The sequence below is a fragment of the Pollachius pollachius genome (assembly GCF_949987615.1).
Source record: "Pollachius pollachius genome assembly, chromosome: 16".
NCBI classification, from domain to species: domain Eukaryota; kingdom Metazoa; phylum Chordata; class Actinopteri; order Gadiformes; family Gadidae; genus Pollachius; species Pollachius pollachius.
Window position 1 is genome coordinate 5,927,590 of NC_136949.1, and position 18,015 is coordinate 5,945,604.

The 18,015-nt window shown below is 43.8% G+C and overlaps 1 protein-coding gene across 5 annotated transcripts; it reads left to right on the forward strand.

Annotated features, from left to right (window-relative positions):
• Positions 1–67: 67 nt before the first annotated feature.
• gpcpd1 (glycerophosphocholine phosphodiesterase 1) lies at positions 68–17,361 on the forward strand. Of its 5 annotated transcripts, none has more exons than XM_079753592.1 (21): positions 68–214; positions 1,707–1,877; positions 2,031–2,108; positions 2,772–2,865; positions 3,013–3,097; positions 5,192–5,267; positions 6,407–6,448; positions 6,806–6,929; positions 7,251–7,515; positions 8,003–8,165; positions 8,636–8,765; positions 9,392–9,446; positions 10,264–10,356; positions 10,705–10,782; positions 11,230–11,269; positions 11,402–11,460; positions 11,613–11,678; positions 12,171–12,307; positions 12,899–13,034; positions 13,319–13,479; positions 15,990–17,361. In XM_079753592.1, the coding sequence occupies exons 3-21, from the start codon at positions 2,060–2,062 to the stop codon at positions 16,207–16,209; spliced, it is 2,073 nt and encodes a 690-aa protein (XP_079609718.1). In that variant the 5' UTR covers positions 68–214; positions 1,707–1,877; positions 2,031–2,059; the 3' UTR covers positions 16,210–17,361. The 5 variants fall into 5 exon arrangements, with proteins under 5 accessions (XP_079609718.1, XP_079609717.1, XP_079609720.1 ...); XM_079753591.1 differs by having other exon boundaries at positions 1,741–1,877; XM_079753594.1 differs by lacking the exon at positions 68–214 and adding an exon at positions 1,377–1,466 and having other exon boundaries at positions 1,741–1,877.
• Positions 17,362–18,015: the final 654 nt, after the last annotated feature.

An 18,015-nucleotide genomic window follows, 5' to 3' on the forward strand; every position in this document is an offset into this window, starting at 1 on the left:
GAAACCCCCTCGCCATCCGGGTATATGGTAAGCTTTTTTTGGTGGTTTTCAGTGTGGGGAGTTACGGACGCAACGTTAGCGCACTGCAGATCTTTACATGGTGCAGATGCAAGGGGTTCAAGTTTGTAACGAGAAAAAGAGATGAATTGGCTACCAAGTGTATCGATGTGTGGATATTATGTCGATAAAAGTTGACGTCGAACAAGAGAAAAAGGTATGGGTTTTTAAAGTTGGGTTTAATTACAACTGCCTCAGAATAGCAAGCGAGAGTAGCGGATTCTCCCGGCGGGGTTGTTGACGTCTACGAAGGTGCGCCCGATAACTGGCTTTTCCTAGCTCTTTACAAAACGGTGAAACAATGCGCTTTTACTCCGGTCCCGGTTAGCATCGGACGGTAAACAACGAGGTACCCAGAGGAAGGACACTGCGAGGGGACATGTTACCTAAAGCCTGTTGTCTACCAATTAACACATTCTGAGATGAAAAACTGTAGTCAGGCGATCCCTATATCACCGCAGTATCGGATGTTATAATTTGTGAAAGGAGAAATTGACCTTTTTACATTTTGCCTATTCCCATCATGGTAAATGAGGCAGGACCCTACTGTTGCCAAATATTCAGCATAAAATTCCGAATTATATGATGCGTTTTTAAGCTTTGGTAAACCATCCTCAAACAAGCAAAGATAGGCTTCTCAAAAAGGGAATAGTTGTAAATTGTATGGATAACCCGGTTATTAAGATCGGTACTAGTGCCTGATTGTGGAAACGGTATGGTCTGGATAGTCCAGTGCGTAGCGAGGCCGCGTCTCAGCCTATCAGATAGACCCAATACAAATAGCCCACTGTCTTAAAATTATCCTTTATAGTCAACTGGAACCTTTTGCATTATTTCAAAATCGATTTACTGTTTTTGAATACTTGTTAAATGGGACATCTCCGAAGACCCTCCAGCCGGGGACAGGCCCCAAGACACGTGGACAGGGACAGCAATAGATTTTGTTTAAGTTTTGCATTCCAGTTCCCCTGCCATGTTTATGTTACCCGTTATGAAACGTTGTCATTCGCCGCCGGTCCTTCCGGACGGTTGCCACCCAACCAACCAACATGGCCGCGAAGCTAATAAATCTGGTTTTTTTCTTGGACCTTTGCCAATAATGCAACATTTCGTAGTTGGTCCTATAGTGAACTGAGATAATAATATAAAAAATATGTATTTTACATATCTATATCTCTAGATAGATAGATATAAAGATCGATCGATTTAGACACACGCATGCATATATATAAATATAAACCGAAGGCGTAATTTTGATGAACGCGTGATGATTATGAATATCATTTGATGAAGGCATGTTTACGTCGCTGGCGTCGTGACGTCACTGCTAGTTTGCACTCGCGCAGACATCTCAGCGGCTTTCGAAGCATTATCGGTCGGTTTGAGGTAGAGACGTAGCCCGCTTTATGGTAAATACGCCTCCCCCTACTTTTGTTTTTATATTTAAAATGTATGTAAAGGGAAAAGCAAATCGGGTTAGCGAGCTTGTAACGTCTTCTGTCATGCTTGTGTATGTGTGTGTGTGTGTTTGCTGATCCAGAGTAAAGCGGAATGGACCGCCGCGTCTCTGGTTTCTTAACACACACCGCGTCCTCCTGTGAGAACTTCGGTTGTAGGCAGTTTTTAACGTTGTTTTTTCCCTCAAATAGGATGACCATCTTGTGTGTTGTTGTGCACTGACAGCGTCCCTGGTAACGAGCCGGAGGGTCCAGGGGGTGTTGTGTCCAGGAACAATGGCTCCAGGGGAATACAAATGGTATTTTGTATAGGAACATCCCTATAGCGGGATCCCCCTTTTCCAGCACCGAGGCAATATAAAGGTATTTTTTTCTTTTTTTTATTACGTTTTCTTTAAAAGGTCGGTGCTTTTTCCTTCTTCTGTTTAACTATTTACGATAAACCAAACCATACATGAGCGTGCCCATAACAATACGGCCGCATGTTATTTTCTTTTCCTCCATCTCTGTTTTTAGCCGTTTTTCAATTGTCAACTTTGTTAACCATGGAGACTACTGAAGTCACGTTGGCTGTGAGAGGGGAGACGGCTCCGGGTATGTTGTTTGCTTCTGGCTAAGATATAATTCCACCCAAGTTTGAATTGTTCCCTTTCTGTTGTTATGTTGCTAATGTTCATTTGAATCCCAAGTGAACGTAATATACCACTGGTTCTCCACTGGTCTTCCCACATATGTCATTAGTAATTAAGTCATGACCCCAACATTTTTTATATAATATATATTGATCAATATTGCAGTAAACAACAATGCCCTCATGTACGGTTAAAAACAAAAAGCTAACTGCTGCTGCAACAATTTGGGCTTAAAGCAATGAAATTTTAAGCCATTGAAACAGGAACTAACGTTGAAACATTAGTTAATCCATTGGCTCCTTTCTGAAAATTGAAGTTTGAAATATGCGCTGCGACACACTCAAAATTTCCCAACATCTCTCTTACGGGTGGAAACCCACTAGTTAAGAATCATTCGTACAGAGAATGGGCTATTAACGATAACAATTGCTTCATGAGGGCTCCCCTGCATTCCCTTTTAGCCCTGAATATCTTGTTTACCGAACATATGTAAAACATCTCTGTGTCATTGTGACCTAAGCTCATTTCGTAATAAGAGCTGTTATTACTTCTGACAATATGTTTAGCATTTGTGGTTCATACTGTAACCTTAAAAGCTAACATGACCTATTTTGATGTTTTTTAGGTGAGGTCGTTGCAGTGGTTGGTAGTTGTGAAGCCCTGGGAAGTTGGTGCCATAAAAGAGCAATACCTTTACAGCCTAATGTTGGCAATGAAGGGTGAGTTATTTGCTTTCTTGATTCATAGACATTTGCTCATACTTTGGCAATGATAGGTTTACTGTCGGCACTGTTCAGTAAACCTCATTTAATTTGGGTCTGGTCTCTTTTGGAATGAAATAATCATGAATTCATATATCTTTTCAGCACTTTCTGGAGTAGGACCATCACCCTGCCTAGGGGACTTGAATTCAAGTATCGCTATTTCCAAGGGTTCTTCCTCGAGTCAAAGGTGAGCAAACTGTAATAATGGATTTCATTTATTTAGTGAGTTTCCTTTTATTCCAATGCAATGGAAACAAGAAATGGTCATGGCAACAAATAAAGAATGACGTAAATCAAATGAAGTCAAGAAAAACGGAACTATTCTATTTATAATGTTCCATGAACCAAATATTTGAATTAAACTGCATCGTTACACTGCAGATGTTTATAAATATTTTATAAATTAATCAAACAAATAATTGATTATTTAACAATTGAAATTTGATTCATATTCTGTCGATCGACTAATCAATAATCGACTATCTGTTGCAGCACTAGTCTGGACGTGTTTATTTCAAGTGCTTTCTCATTAAAGTTTGTTTCTGCTAGAACTGCTAAAGCTTACTATCAATGGAATGTATCGCATGTATTTTCCTGCTTAGTACAAACTATGTACTGGTGCCTCATCGTGTCTTTGATGTCAATGTCCAAATAATGGGTGGATTGCTTTTTCTATGTTTATTTTTTATGGCATTGAACCCAGTGTTTTTACAGACGTGGGGACTTGGGAGGTGGCTGTCTGATAGGAACTGTGTGTTTGTGTTGCTTTCCCTGCCCTTTGTGTGTGACGTGTTTATTCCTATTGAATTTGTCTGAGGTCAAAGTCATGGAAGTGGCAGGCCCTGCATCGCTGCCAGCTGGCTCTATTATAATACACGTGAGCCCCTCCCATGTGAAAAAACAAGCTCTGGTTGAAGTCTGATTTATAATGGCACCCATGTTGTAGTATTCATGGAAACATCATTCAACATTAGCATATACACTGCAGTCGCTCATTTAATGTTTGGTTTAAACCATAAACAAACATTTGAGCCATTAAAAAACCCCACGAATGACTGTATAAACAAAGCTTCTTACAATAAAGTTAGTGCATACATTGCTAGGATTGTTGGTCCCAGAAGCAATTTAAAACAAAACAAAAAGGAGCAAGAGCAAATGCTGTTCATATGCTAATTGGAACTTTGGAGCATGGCTTATGATTTATTCAAATATAGCCTGTGACGTCATAAATTGAGCTTTGGACATGAAACTTGGTACACTTGTTAAGGGGAATTTCCTACGTGCATACTAACTTCAAGGCCCTGGGACCTTCTGAAGTAGCCATTTTTGATCCAATCTAAATTTATTTTGAAGTTTTTACCAGACCTGTCCATAGAACATGTGTACCAATTTTGGTGTCATTTTGAAGACCATTTTTGAAGTTTCCCAAAACCATTCATTTTACAGGAGAATCTATCCATGTGGACCGTATGGGTTCAAGGCATTGAATGCATTTTAGAGTGTATACCAAGTTTCAGAAATGTTTTCCATCTGGGGACGAGGCTGATCGTTTGACTTTGACCGTGAATTACAGCGTCCCCTCATGGGCAAGATGGTACCAAACTAACAATGTCGGTTGCTAGACGGCCCCCCCACCTTGATTCCCCCACGAAGGACGCAGGCTGGTGATGCTGAAAGCCTTTTTTGTACGAGTTCGTAGTCTGTGATACGTGACCTGTTACTCAACGTTGTCATGCAGCTGAGTGGGGAGGCTGCTTAAACCAGCCATCATCCACACACGCTCCACACAAACCTTTTAAGAGATCCGCTCTATCGGGATGAATTTATGTCGGAAAAAAAATCAAAAACTTTAGGCCAGTCTCAGGCTGAGGTATGGGCGCTCAAAAGTAAAAAATAATATCATAAACCTACAATAGCTATCCACAGATACTCTGTGAATACCTCACAAAGACAAGCGAACAAAGTTTGGCGATCTCCCTGTTCATGACTTGAGCCGTGCCACCTGAGAAGTTTAATGAAAGCCCTGTTTTTTTCAAAGGATTCTAACCTGACGCCCAGAGAGCTGAAGAGCCACAATACCAATTTGCCAACATCCTTCTTGTCGTTTTCCGCCCATGTAGTTGCGGAATGTTAAGGTGTTCCAACTTCCAAGACCATGTGACGACTGTACCCGATCTAATCCTCTCTTCTTACCCCTTCAGTCCCAAGGCGGCATTGAGACTCCAGTATTTATCTATAGTTGTATTTGAATTCACCCCTGTATTAAACATTGGCATTGCAGAGTGCAGGGGGCTCCTGCCAAGTGATCGTCAATAAGTGGGAGACCCATCAGCGGCCCCGCACCATGACCCCGACAGGTATAGAAACCCCCGCGAATAAGGTGCACGCGTGGCTTTGGTTTGGGTTTTTGGGCAGTCAAAACCTAGGGCACCCGGCACTCCCCAATTCCCTTTTGCAAGCACTATAGGAGGTAGGAGACATCCTTTGTCGCTTACGGGTCAGATCTTAGAAGAGATCAGGAAGTGACGTCTCAGTAAATCTTTAGATTTCTGGGTTATATCACCATTTAACCTCAACTCTCCCTCGAAACGGACCGAGTTTCCTCCTGGTCTTCTGTGCTGTTACCGGTCCTGGAGTTATAATCTCCACTCCACCTGTAAGCCGACTGAGCTCCTGAAATAGTTCTCGTAAAGCAGGAGGTCAGACGGTTCTTCTGTTTTTAAAGGCTGGATCCTGTAGGGTCGCAGAGGAAACACTGTTGTAAACTGCCCATTGTTAGCTGATATTTGGCCGGTTCTCTAAGAGCCCAGGTTAATTGTTGACATTGTCTCTGTCGAGATGTGAATCAGTCATGATTATTGTTCTGTTTAGGCGCCACTGCCCATGTTCACGGACTTGTTTACTTCGGTACGCATTTAAAAATTCTGAGCCAATATTGTGGCAAATTTCGCAATTTCTAAATGAACATTCTTTGTGAGTAGGGGTGAGTGCAACAAGTTTTTTGGCTGATTGACATCTTGACGTAAGACATTGTCAACCATTGACCTGGGGCCTCAACACACCGGCCAAATCCTTTAGCTTAGGTCTGATACATCTCGATGTCAATGTGAGAAAACCATGAAAATATTTACCGTTGTCCCTCGGTGTGGGCGTCTGGCACAACGCTCAACTAATGCATTCTCGTGTCTGTGCTTAGTTTTAGCCGTATCTCGTTTGCCTGTCTATCTGATAAAACCACCAGCACCAGCCTTTGGCAGTTACTGTAAAACATGTCAAAACGCGTTAGTTGTGTATGCATTATGCAACGTGTGGAGTTTGCTTGACCTTGAATAGTGTATGTCTTGTTTACAAAGGTTAGGTTGCCTGGTCCCCTTCTTATCAAGTGGTTGACATTCACATATTTAAATGTTACCCATCTAAATATGTCAATGTCAGCGTTGTATATGATCCCTTCTCGACACCCCTTCCGATGCTTCCCCTGCTTGTTTTGTTACAGAGTCTCACATGAACCCCGACGATGGCCAATTTGGTACTCACGGTAAAGCAATGAGCCTAACCCAAACATATTATAATTATATAGAATTGTATTCTATTTTTGTGATTTTGTCTACTTGCATGTAGAGACCCTTTTTCACCGAGGAGCCAACGAGGGACTAACGCGGTTGTCCCTCATAAAACCTATTAAATGTCTGCTCCGTTTATGTACCTTTTTGCACATAAACTAACTGTTGAAAACTAGTGAAGAGAAGTCTACATGAAAGCAGCGGAGACATAATTAGTGTCCGCTGTGATAAAGGAGATCTTCTCATAGCCATGCTGTAGCCCCTGTGATTGTCTGTGCCCCCCCCCCCCCCCCCCCCCCATGGTAACGGCCCGTGTCCCTGTCCTCCCCCAGGTGGGGTGGCCTGTGTGGACTCTGGCTGGCTGACGTGCCAGACGGAGGTGCGTCTGCGTCTCCACCACTCCAGGAGTGCTCCCGTGTCCATCACCAAGAAGAAATTCAAGAAGTCCCGCTTTAGGTAGGCGCCCCCCCCCACACACACACAGCGGGCCTGACCCGAGGAGAGCCCTGGGTGGGATGGGACAAGGGACAGTCCGTCGGGGGGGGTTGGGGTGGAGGAGAATCTATTGAAATCAACACCTCCAGGAAAATTTTTTTTTTTTACAAATGTAGAAACCTCCACTGTCAGACACTATATATAAAAAAAATCCTTTAGATAAACCTCCTAGGACAAAAATAAACCATGTCAATCATGCATCGATTTCTTTTATAAAATGTTTTTTTTATGTCGTTCAAAACGTTGGGACTCCGATGTGCTAACATCCTCCCTCCTCCCCAGGATCAAGCTGAACCTGGTGGGCTACGAGGAGGAGGGCGAGGAGGAGGACGAGCCGGCGGAGGAGGACCAGCTGTCCCCGGACACCATCTCCCTGCACAAGACCAACACCACCACCCTGGAGATCAGCATGATCAGCAGCGACGGCTACAAGTCCCGCCACTCGCAGCCCGACTGTGGCTACCCGCTGGAGCCCTCGCGGTGGACAGAGTACACCATCAAGACCATGGACCCCGACAACCTGGAGCTCACCTTCGAGTTCTTTGAGGTGAGGCGCCCCCGTGGCTTCCTGTTAGCCACTCTGCACTCCAGTGGGCCTTTTCCTGAAGCTTCTTTTTTTTCAAACCGCCGCGTTTCTTAGTCTTTGTGTAGTGACTCAAATCTGATGTTATGCTTTGAATGATCTCGGTCGCTTTGCGTAGAGGCATCCGATGAAGGGCCATACGCACATTGAATGTGATCCGGGTGGTGCAGGGTAATGAGCGAGACGCTTAACCCCTGCCTGGTCCTCCATGACGTGCATCAGAATGAAATAGCTTTGGATAAATAACGTCTGCCAAAGAGTGACGAGTCGTTTTCCGGAACACCCTGGAGTCGTTTTTGGGTTCGAGGGGTCTAAATCAGTCTTCAGCGGACTGGCCTAATGAAACCCCATGTCAGGTTCACGTAGCCCTCTCCAGGGGGACACAGCTCTCATGGCACTTGATTGCACTGGGTTTAATCTCTGTGATTGCTCATTAACCCCCCGCGTCTAGGAGGACATGGGCGAGCACGTGGTGCAGGGCGACCCGCAGCCGGGTCACGTAGGCACCGCCTGCCTCCTCTCCTCCTCCTTTGCGGAGAACGGGAAGGACTCGGGCGTGGCCACGCTGCCCATCATGGGCCGCAACTCCAGGCAGACCATCGGGAAGGTCAGAGGTAAGGGCTCCACCTTCTTCCCTGTTCTTTTGTGTGGTTTTTGTTTTGAACGCAACCGACCTGATTCACAACATTGCATTCATACTAATAATGAATCACACAGGCAGTGCGAGACGGAATATAGTGCCACTTTTGATCAAGCCATGTGGATAAGAGGTGTGTGAAACCACACATTTTTTGTTATTCAAAGTGTAATGCATGTTTATTATGATTATACATTATACTAACTGATAATCATACATTTTACTAACTAGTGCATTAGATTCACTTTCATTGGGCAATTGTCCGTGCACACATTTTTGATACTACCCTAATTTACAATCCAATGTTGGACGAGGAGTGTATTTAATTTTTTAATAATTACAGTGAGCAGTGTGCCGTTTTAATTAAAACAGCCCAAATTCTCATAACCTATGCATTCCGCTAGTGAAGCAGTATAAAGGTTGGGCGTGGTCTCTCTTGGCTTCCAGTGGACTACTTGGTGATCCGGCCCATCCCAGGCCTGCACTGCGACATGAACGCGTCCTTCACCCGATACTGGAGGAAGAGGAGCGCTCTGGACGTGGGCCACCGGGGAGCGGGGAGCACACAGGCTGCCAAGTGAGAGGCTGCTGCACACACACACACACACACACACACACGCGCGCACGTGCACACGCACGGTATAGCGTTCTGTGTTTCATTATAGATGTGCGTGTGTCACTACTTGACCGGAATGCATAACACTTCATTACGTGAACATTTTTAATGGGAATAATTAGTTAGCATGTAACCTCTGTGAATAAACCCTGTTTTGTTGATGTCGGTTAGGTAAAGTTCAAAATGATTGTCCCTCAGCGGAAATTTGTCTTGGGCACATTGCATCATTGCTTTCATAGAAACATACTTCACAGAGTACAACGTAACAAAAAACAAACAGACAAACCCAACATTTTACCATCAACAACATGTAGCTTAATATTTCTGGTTTGTTCAAGCAGGTTTTTTAATTTTATTGCTATTTAAACTGAACAGTTAAATCAAATAATAATCCATAAAACCCTCTAAAATCATAAGCTTTGTTGAGCTTAATTGTCGAAACAAAGGAAACGTGGGTAGGCTCGTCGTGGCGGGCTTCCGTCAACAGTTGGATGTCGGGTGTTTATGAGGCCTGTCAGCAGGCTCCTACCAAAACCTGTAGGGTTGTTATTGCTGGCTGAAATTGTTTGCCAATATTTATTCAACAGGCATCACAAAGTGCAAGAGAACACCATCGCCTCATTCAAAAGCGCAGCCAATCACGTGAGTTTCCCCGTACCCTGAACTACACGGCGTGACCGTGTGACACCCGACACGGCATTCCTAGATGTTCTTCACCTTGGTTCACTGTTGTAACACAGGCATACCTGTATGTGGTATCTAGTGAGATCCAAATCCATCACGCAATAAGCAAACAATCATGGGCGGGTAAAGGCAAGCCACAAGCTGTGGATTACTCAATGATTATTTAATATCTTAATCCTCCACATGCCTTTTTTGTTTTGTCCTTGTAGAAATATGTCTCTAAAAGCCGTTACGAGTGGTCCGTCGAATGCTTGCTTAATGTATTCAGTGTTGTATTTAGCGTTCATTTGTGGAGTGTCATTAAAGTATACCTTCGCTATAACGTGCATCGACCCAACGCAACCTCCCATATATCGCATTGCTTGCCTGGACCCGAATTTTGCGGCAAGATATCATTTCCAACGCTTTCCTCATCCATTTGGTGGCACTACTACTAACAGCACTATGAAAAGACGGAGCATTATGTATTTTTTTAGCTTGGTGTATGATGTGGGGACACAATTGTTGTGTGAGTTATGAAACCTATTTGTTTTATTTCCAAGCTTTTTCAGTTTAGTTGTGTCGTACTTGCTATAATCGCACTGCGGCGTATGAATGTGGTTGATTCTGATCACACTGGATTCATAACAATAGAAACATGCATGTTAAGCAATCTCAGGAATCCCATGGTCAGGCATTAGGGGAACCCAACGACCGCGTTACAGTGAAGGTTGAGTGTCCCTTATCTACCTATCTACATATGTTATCGTATAGCTTCCTGTCTGTTTATGCACAGGGTGCGGCCTATGTGGAGTTTGACGTCCACCTCTCCAAGGACTCTGTGCCGATCGTGTACCACGACCTGACCTGCTGCATCTCAACCAAGAAGGTACCGTTAAAACGGGCCTGTGTCAATAGAATAGGATCTCAAAAACCTATTTTATATCATTTGTATTCATGGTTGGTAATTCTTTATTACATAAACATGTCCTATTAATAATATTCCGATTTTAACATTCATCGTGTACCATTTCTTATTTTCCTATTTTGTCTTTGCCCTCCAAAGAACTTCACTATTATTAGTTAATAAGTCAACGTTCCTAATAAGAAGTGCTTGGGAGCCACATTTAACCATAACATGTTTTTAGTAAATGCTGAAGCCCTGGGTATTGAATAAATACCATCATAAGACGTATTTGTCGTTAATCACTGTTCCGTGTCTCTTTGGGAACGGCAGAAGAATGACAAGAAGTCCCTGGAGTTGATCGAGGTGCCAGTAAAAGACCTGACCTTTGACCAGCTGCAGCTCCTCAAGGTACATGCTTGCTTAGCTTCATTCCTAGAAATGAATGCATCTCCAAGAAGCGGCATAGCCCGATTCGACCCCCTTGCGACATCTGACCTACATTCCTCCTTTTAACTCCAGTTAAACCAAAACTCCACACGCACTAATGAGGCGGCACATTGACCATGTGCCGCGTTATTGGTGTGTAGTACATTCAGTCAATTCTCTGCACTTGTTAAAGCCAGCTCCTGGCGATGAAACGCTTGTATCTTTCATCGATTGCAGTTGTTTTTATCGGATTGGATTTAACTCTCATTTATGTCTTATCTTAGATATTATGTCCCAACGCCTAATATCAGTTATAAAGAGATACACCAAAGCACAGCTAGTTGAGCAATATGTCTGAAAACAATGTCTTGATGTTGTAAAATGTTATATATCAATATTAATAATGGTTTGTTTGGGTTTGTGCTACAGCTGGCCCATGCCACAGCCATTAAATCGAATGATCTCAAAGGTAAAACTTCTGTGTATATATCAATTTTTTTTAAATATGTTTTTCTGCCTGCAGCAGTATTTGTTTGAATAGTGTGTGTGTGTATTTTTGTGTGTAACCATGTTTGAGAACTAACTCAGAGATTCTGTTTAGATATGCTGGATGATGAAGACGAGGTGGATGATCAACAGCCGTTCCCCTCGCTCTCCCAGGTATGGCAAAAACATCTGGTTGAGTCCTTTTCCACTCACATACTAACTCATTGATTTCTCATTGAAAAGAAGTGGAACTTTGCTCGCCTATCACACTGACTGCCTAGTAATGACAAGCTCACACTTTGTGTTTCACTGGCGTGTCCTTTCAGATATTCCAGGCAGTTCCTGAGAACGTTGGCTTCAACATTGAACTGAAGTGGATCTGCCAGTCCAAGGTGACTGTCCCACAGCTTTGATATTGTAGTGGGCTACATTTGGGGAAAGATTGAATGAGTACTGGGATGTATTGTTATGAATATTCTTTTTTTATTCTAAAATTAGGCTGAAAGTATGCTTTTCCACCTGCACTCTCTAGAGTATGAGGGCTTTATTTGATCATTTACATAAGCTCCTCGTTATTTGTTAGTTTTCAGCTAGTGTAAACGTATTTTTCAACTGTGAACAACAATACAAATAAAATGGAAAGTTAAACACGATAGACCAATATTTAAATGTTTCTGCCACACAGTAAATATTGGACATTACTAAAAGGACTCGGGGAAGAGACTAACTTGAGGGATGTCAGTATAAATATACCTGGAAATCCATCCAGATTCTGCTGTATACTGATACAAAGGGAAGGCTTAACGGTGTGTTCTCATTAGCAATGACCCCGCTTGTGATCTGTGTGCGGCACTAACGTGCGTGTGCCTCGTCGTTGCTGGCAGGACGGCTCATGGGACGGTAACCTGTCGACGTACTTCAACATGAACACGTTCCTGGACATCATCCTGACCTGCGTGCTGCAGATGGCCGGCCAGCGCCGCATCGTGTTCTCCTGCTTCGACCCAGACGTGTGCTCCATGTATGCGCTGACACACACACGCGCACACAAGCGCATGCGCACGTGCTCACATGCTCATAGGCACACGCACGTCCACGCCCCACCCTACCGTGTCTCGTGGATTAGTTGAGATTAAGATATTATGTATTGTTAATGGCTCCTAATGTGTTATGTGCACATGGCAACAGTGTTGACCTCTTAAAAATTACCGTGGGGAACGGCTGTATCATTATAGGAATAATCATATACAAATATTTTGTTATCCGATATAAAGCAGTCTATCACCTACTTCAACTGAGACAGTGAGTCATTGGGACGGATGAAACATTTTGCTCACTGCTGATGTTGACTGCAGACTATAGAATGTACAACGTCTGCAGTGACAATGCTGATACCAGCCCTTTTACTACACTGGCTCTCTGTCTTATCTCTCCCTCCTCCTCCCATCTCTCGCCCTCGCCCCCCCCCCCCCCCCCCCCCCCCCCCCTCTCCCCCATCACTCTTTATTGTCTCTTTCTCTCAACTCAATCTCTCTCCCATCTCTCGCCGTCTCCCCCTCCCCCCTCTTTCTGTCTCATTCTCTCAACTCTCCCTCTTCCTCCCTCCCAACAGGGTCCGCCAGAAGCAGAACAAGTACCCCATCCTCTTCCTCACACAGGGCATCTCAGACATCTACCCCGCCCTCATGGACATCCGCTGTCAGAGCACCCAGGTCGCCATGAGCTTCGCCCAGAGCGAGAACATCCTGGTGAGGAACGCGTGCACGCAAACACACACAGGCGCACGGATGTGTGTGGACGTGTTGGATCGTTCCTTCCTTCATGTGTGATTATGTTACGGATGAATGGGTTGTGATGGATATAAACCGTGAGGATCAGATAAATCAGTGGGGAATATTTCAATGCTTTGTTTGAAGGATTATCCGAATTGCCTGTTTTATATTGATGTACGAAACGGATGAATGAGTCCGGCATTGGGGTTATTAACTGGATCTCTCGCTCTCTGTCTCTCCCCCTCTCTCCCTCCCTCCAGGGAATCAGTGCCCACGCAGAGGAGCTCCTGAAGAGCCCCAGCTTCATCCAGGAGGCCCAGACAAAAGGCCTGGTGGTGTTCTGCTGGGGAGAGGACAACAACAACCACAACAACCGCAATATCCTCAGGGAGCAGGGCATCAACGGCCTCATCTACGACCGGTACGCTCAGACCGCACACACAGATGTGAAACACACGGCTGTGTTGGTTTATCGACCAAAGGTCGTGATGTTACATACACACGGACACACCTGTGTTGACTTGCGTACGTCCGGTACAGTCAGAGGTAGTCTCGACATTCAGACTCGGCAGATCTAAAATCTGATGGCAGGTGATCTCAAATCTGGGTAAACGGGGCATTTTGGATTTCTCTCACCTCACATTTGTTATGTTACCAATCATGTTGCTGGGGGAAGGGATTTGTAGGTGGGGTTTCCATGGCTTGTGTCTCTAGGGAAAACAATCTGACGGGCAGACCAACGGCCTGCGTGACGTGACCGACCGTTGGACTGTACAGAGAGCGATAGCGTATTTTGTCCATGGGTGGGAACACCTGCTAAAATATGTTGTTTTGGCAGTAACATTCCTATCATCCTCAAAAAAACAGGAACTACTAAGTTATTCCACCCCCTTGTACTTTTTGTTAACCGTTACGGGCTCCCTACATCTCCCCTCCCCCATAAACCATGAAACTTCAAGTCTTTTTAAAGTGATGTCCCAAGCCAAGCACCTGGCCCATCTCATCTTACCAGCAAAATACCAAGAAGTGTGTGTGCAACGCTTCTGCTTATAACTATTGCGTGTCCCAAAGTTTCTGAGAACGCCATGTCCCGGCTTGTTATCTTCTCTGTGGGAAGACTTTTTTTTTTGTCAGCCCACCGAGTCACGCTAAAAAGGCTAGCATGCTAGCCCCAAATGCCAGGTTGGCTTAAGAACAAGAAATCCCTTTTACTTTTCGGTTAATCAACAAGGAATAGTTCTGGCAGGCATGCTAGGCAGCTTAGCAAGGGCATGTCGGCTAATCCTTTGACACGTCATTTGCAAACCGAGTTGGAGGCGTGCGTGTGTGCGTGTGCGTGTGCGTGTGCGTGTGCGTGTGCATGTGTGTGTGCGTGTGTGTGTGTGTGTGTGTGTGGGGGCGGGAGGGGGGCGTTCTGCTGATATCTACACGTTTTCCCGTGCAGTGACTTCTGCTCCATATTTATGTTGGGAACAGGGCCCCTCTCTGGCCGCCTTGTGCCTTTTCAAATTCCAAAGGGCAACCCCTTCAGTGCGGCATCGCTCAACTCCCCACCTGACTAGCAGCTTGTGCCTACGTCTGCACACGCCTCTGTCGCCCTCTACAGGCGTGTGTCATAACTGTTCCTCTTTCTTTCAGAATTTGTGATGGCTTGGTGCCAAATTATGAATCAAGTTCTGCAGAAATCCGTAATATCATTCTGGTTTTGGTTTGTGTGTGCGCTATATTTGTACTCACTCACCGTTTGTGTTTTTTTTCTTTGACGCTATAAATACTGCCTGAACCTTTGCATCTCAGCAACAGAGTGGTGATCTGTGATGATGGGTACATTTACAATCACCTCTAACGACGACATATTCAAATATACATGGTCCATCCAGTCATCCAACCATTTCCAAAACATTGTATGTCCTTCATTGAAGTACGTTAGCGTATGAGCTTACAAATATGCAAAGTACGCTACTTTAAAAAGTTGACGCAATGTGTGTGCGCGGGCAACATCCATTCCATTCCAAACGATATTAGACCGCTGCAGACCTCATCTCCATGCCACACCCCCTACTTTGAATAACGTAAAACGTGACTACGGAAGGACTTAAGGTTAAGCTTTATAAATGTAAAGGGATGTAAATTTACCCACTGATGGCAAAACAGTTGACTTCTGATCAGATCCAACATCTGAGTATGCAACGTGTCCTAATGAGACAAATAAGCCTTTTCTAATAGTATTATACCGAAAAAAAACTGTTCAGATATGTCAACTGCCTTGTTTATCAGCTATGAGAACGTTATCTCCGGCTGCCAAATGGTTCTTTCATAAATCATGCTTATGTATTGTATAGTTGAAAGACACATTATGCAGACAATGAGTGTCTGCATAATGGTCTCAACCTGATCTGTACGTTTTTTGTCAACTAACCCATTAAGGATAGCCATCTGTATTTTAATATTGCTGGTGGAAGGTCAATATTTAAAAACAATACTCACAAACCTTAATAAGCGCTGCTACTCACCTTGTATACCAGAAGACTGCATCTTGGTTGGTCAATGTTTTTCGTTTCTTCGTTTTTTAAGAAATGTTCCGTTAGTAATGCCTGTATTTGCTGCCGTGGAGCTGTGAAGGATCTCAAATTGGCTGACCTTACAACTTGGCCGACTCGAATGTGGGCAAGAAGTGAAACAGTGTTGCGAAAAAACCATAACAACAATGCATGGGATTTGTTTTGCTGCTTACGTTGGAGTTGATGCGCAATTATGTTCGTCTGTGAACAGAGCTTTGGATACTTTTGCATTATTTAACGTTGCTTGACAGTCACTGACCTAAATCGTAGTACGATCACAAACCCAGCTCCACATCAAGTCACCGTACTCCTTGTTTCACACCGTGCGTTGTTCCGAAAGCCTAACCGCCGCCTCCGTCCGCCCCGGCAGGATCTGCGAGGATCTGGGAGAGCAACCCAACGTCTTCAAGGTAGAGGAGCAGCACTCCCTGCGGGAGGTGATCTCCGACGAGGCGCGGATGAACTGCCCCTGCTCCCCGTACACCATCCCCTGCTCGGCCGTTGACGCCTGTGGCGTCCCCGCCGCCGCCGCCACCGAGACCAACGGCGGCGGCAGCGTGGAGTCCGACTCGGGCCTCAGCTCGTCCTGAGCCGTCACTATTGGCTGGAATCCACGGTGGGTCGGTCGCTGATGACACTCCGATGGTAAAGACACTGGTTTTCACGCTGCTCACTTTTCTCAGTTTGTGTGTCGATACTCTGTGACCCGTCCACCTCTCCGTCTTCACCTTTTTTAAATCTTTTTATCAGGAGGGAAGCATTTTGCCAAACACGTCCTAAAGGTTGTGTGAACATCATTTGTGTATGATTCTTTTATGTGTCGATTTTTGAAGTGTGAGGATAGTTGCCATGGTAGGCTACCTCCATTGCCATAGCTAACATAAAGTTGACCAAAGAACACCTTTCATGGTTAACTTTGCATTGGTTTATTGAATCTTAGCTGTTCCAGGTGTAGGACTGAAACAAGACAGAAACAGGCTGTCCCAAAGCCTAACATGTTGGTGATTATCAAATAACTGCCTACATAAGTAAGGCTTTCCCTCTGACCCGTTTTACCCCCATTACGTTGGGTTTTACTGTTATTGGTATGGCTGAAGACACCGGAGCTTAGTGATTCAGGGTAATATTCAGCTCCTTCGCAGGGATGCACCATATTATGCTTTATTTTGTGTACCTTTTGTGTTCATATTTTGCCCTGGCTGAATTCTTATAATTTCAGCGGGCCACTACATACTCATCATTGATCAACATATTGAAGGCGTATTATCAAGAGTATTCTATGTATTCAATGTGTCAGCAACTACCTTTTCTTTGACGTTGATGGATGTGTCATTAATGTATGTATATACTGCTTGTCTTGCCTCTCAATCTGCCTACTCCCTGGATCTTTATTGTATGTCGATCCAGCTAGTACTCCAAATAATTTCACAACATTGCCTCTTACCACTGGAAACACTTGCAAATACTTTGCACTTTCAGATTTAATTTCAGTCCCGATGGCTCTATGTGATACATACGTGCATGTTAAAATCTTTCGTTGAGATCTGACAAAGGAAAAAGACAAATCATGTAATATGTATTTTTAAGATCTCGAAAGGAATTTTAGCTTCCGCATGCTCTGCACATGGGACGTTTTGGATTGATATCTGGACCCATACTCTGTCTCTGGGAAACATTTAAAAGGGCATGTGGTATAAGTCAAGTAATAAATAAAACTGATTCTCACATGAACGTGAATGAAATCGCTGGTCTCCATTTTACAATACATCTTTAGTTCTACATTACTGGTTTATTTTAGTTATTTAGTGGGTTCGTCCTTATCATTGTTATAGTTTACATTACAGGGATTTAAATTAAATGTAGCCTAATAACTCCTTAAAGCTGCATTAAATTAAAATTTAATATGAACAGGAGTTGTGTTGAATGGACTATTTCGTTAAATTTTATATATTTTTCGAAGCAATTAATGGACACAGGCCAACCATGAATGTATGATGAAATTTTGTTAACAGTTCAATATCAAATAAGATTTATCATAGAACTATTTACCATACTATTATGTAGATATCGTAGTGTATATGAATGTTGTTCAAAATCTGAAATAAATAAGAAAAAAAATCAATTAAATATAACTTGCTGGCGGAACTGCCATCGCACCATACTTATGCTTTGGCGCCCTCTGTTGGCTCAACAAGCAACATGCATGTCATATAGTATTTACCAATTTGTGCCATAGAATGTAAAATGTATAAAAGACGTTGGGTGTCTTAGCTACAAACCAAAATGTGTTAAATAAGAGTAAAACTTGTAAACGGACTCTAAAAAACAAAAATCCAGCGATCTGCGAATACGAACTCAAATTACGTAACATGGCTTTTAAAAATGTCCGGGAGTTG

Bases quoted from the DNA above. Each gene is read 5' to 3' on its own strand.
- gpcpd1 (XM_079753592.1), top strand. From the start codon at position 2,060: ATGGAGACTACTGAAGTCACGTTGGCTGTGAGAGGGGAGACGGCTCCG. The intron at 6,449-6,805 runs GTAAAGCAATGA...GTCCTCCCCCAG, and splicing joins TGGCCAATTTGGTACTCACG to GTGGGGTGGCCTGTGTGGAC. The intron at 10,357-10,704 runs GTACCGTTAAAA...TGGGAACGGCAG, and splicing joins GCTGCATCTCAACCAAGAAG to AAGAATGACAAGAAGTCCCT.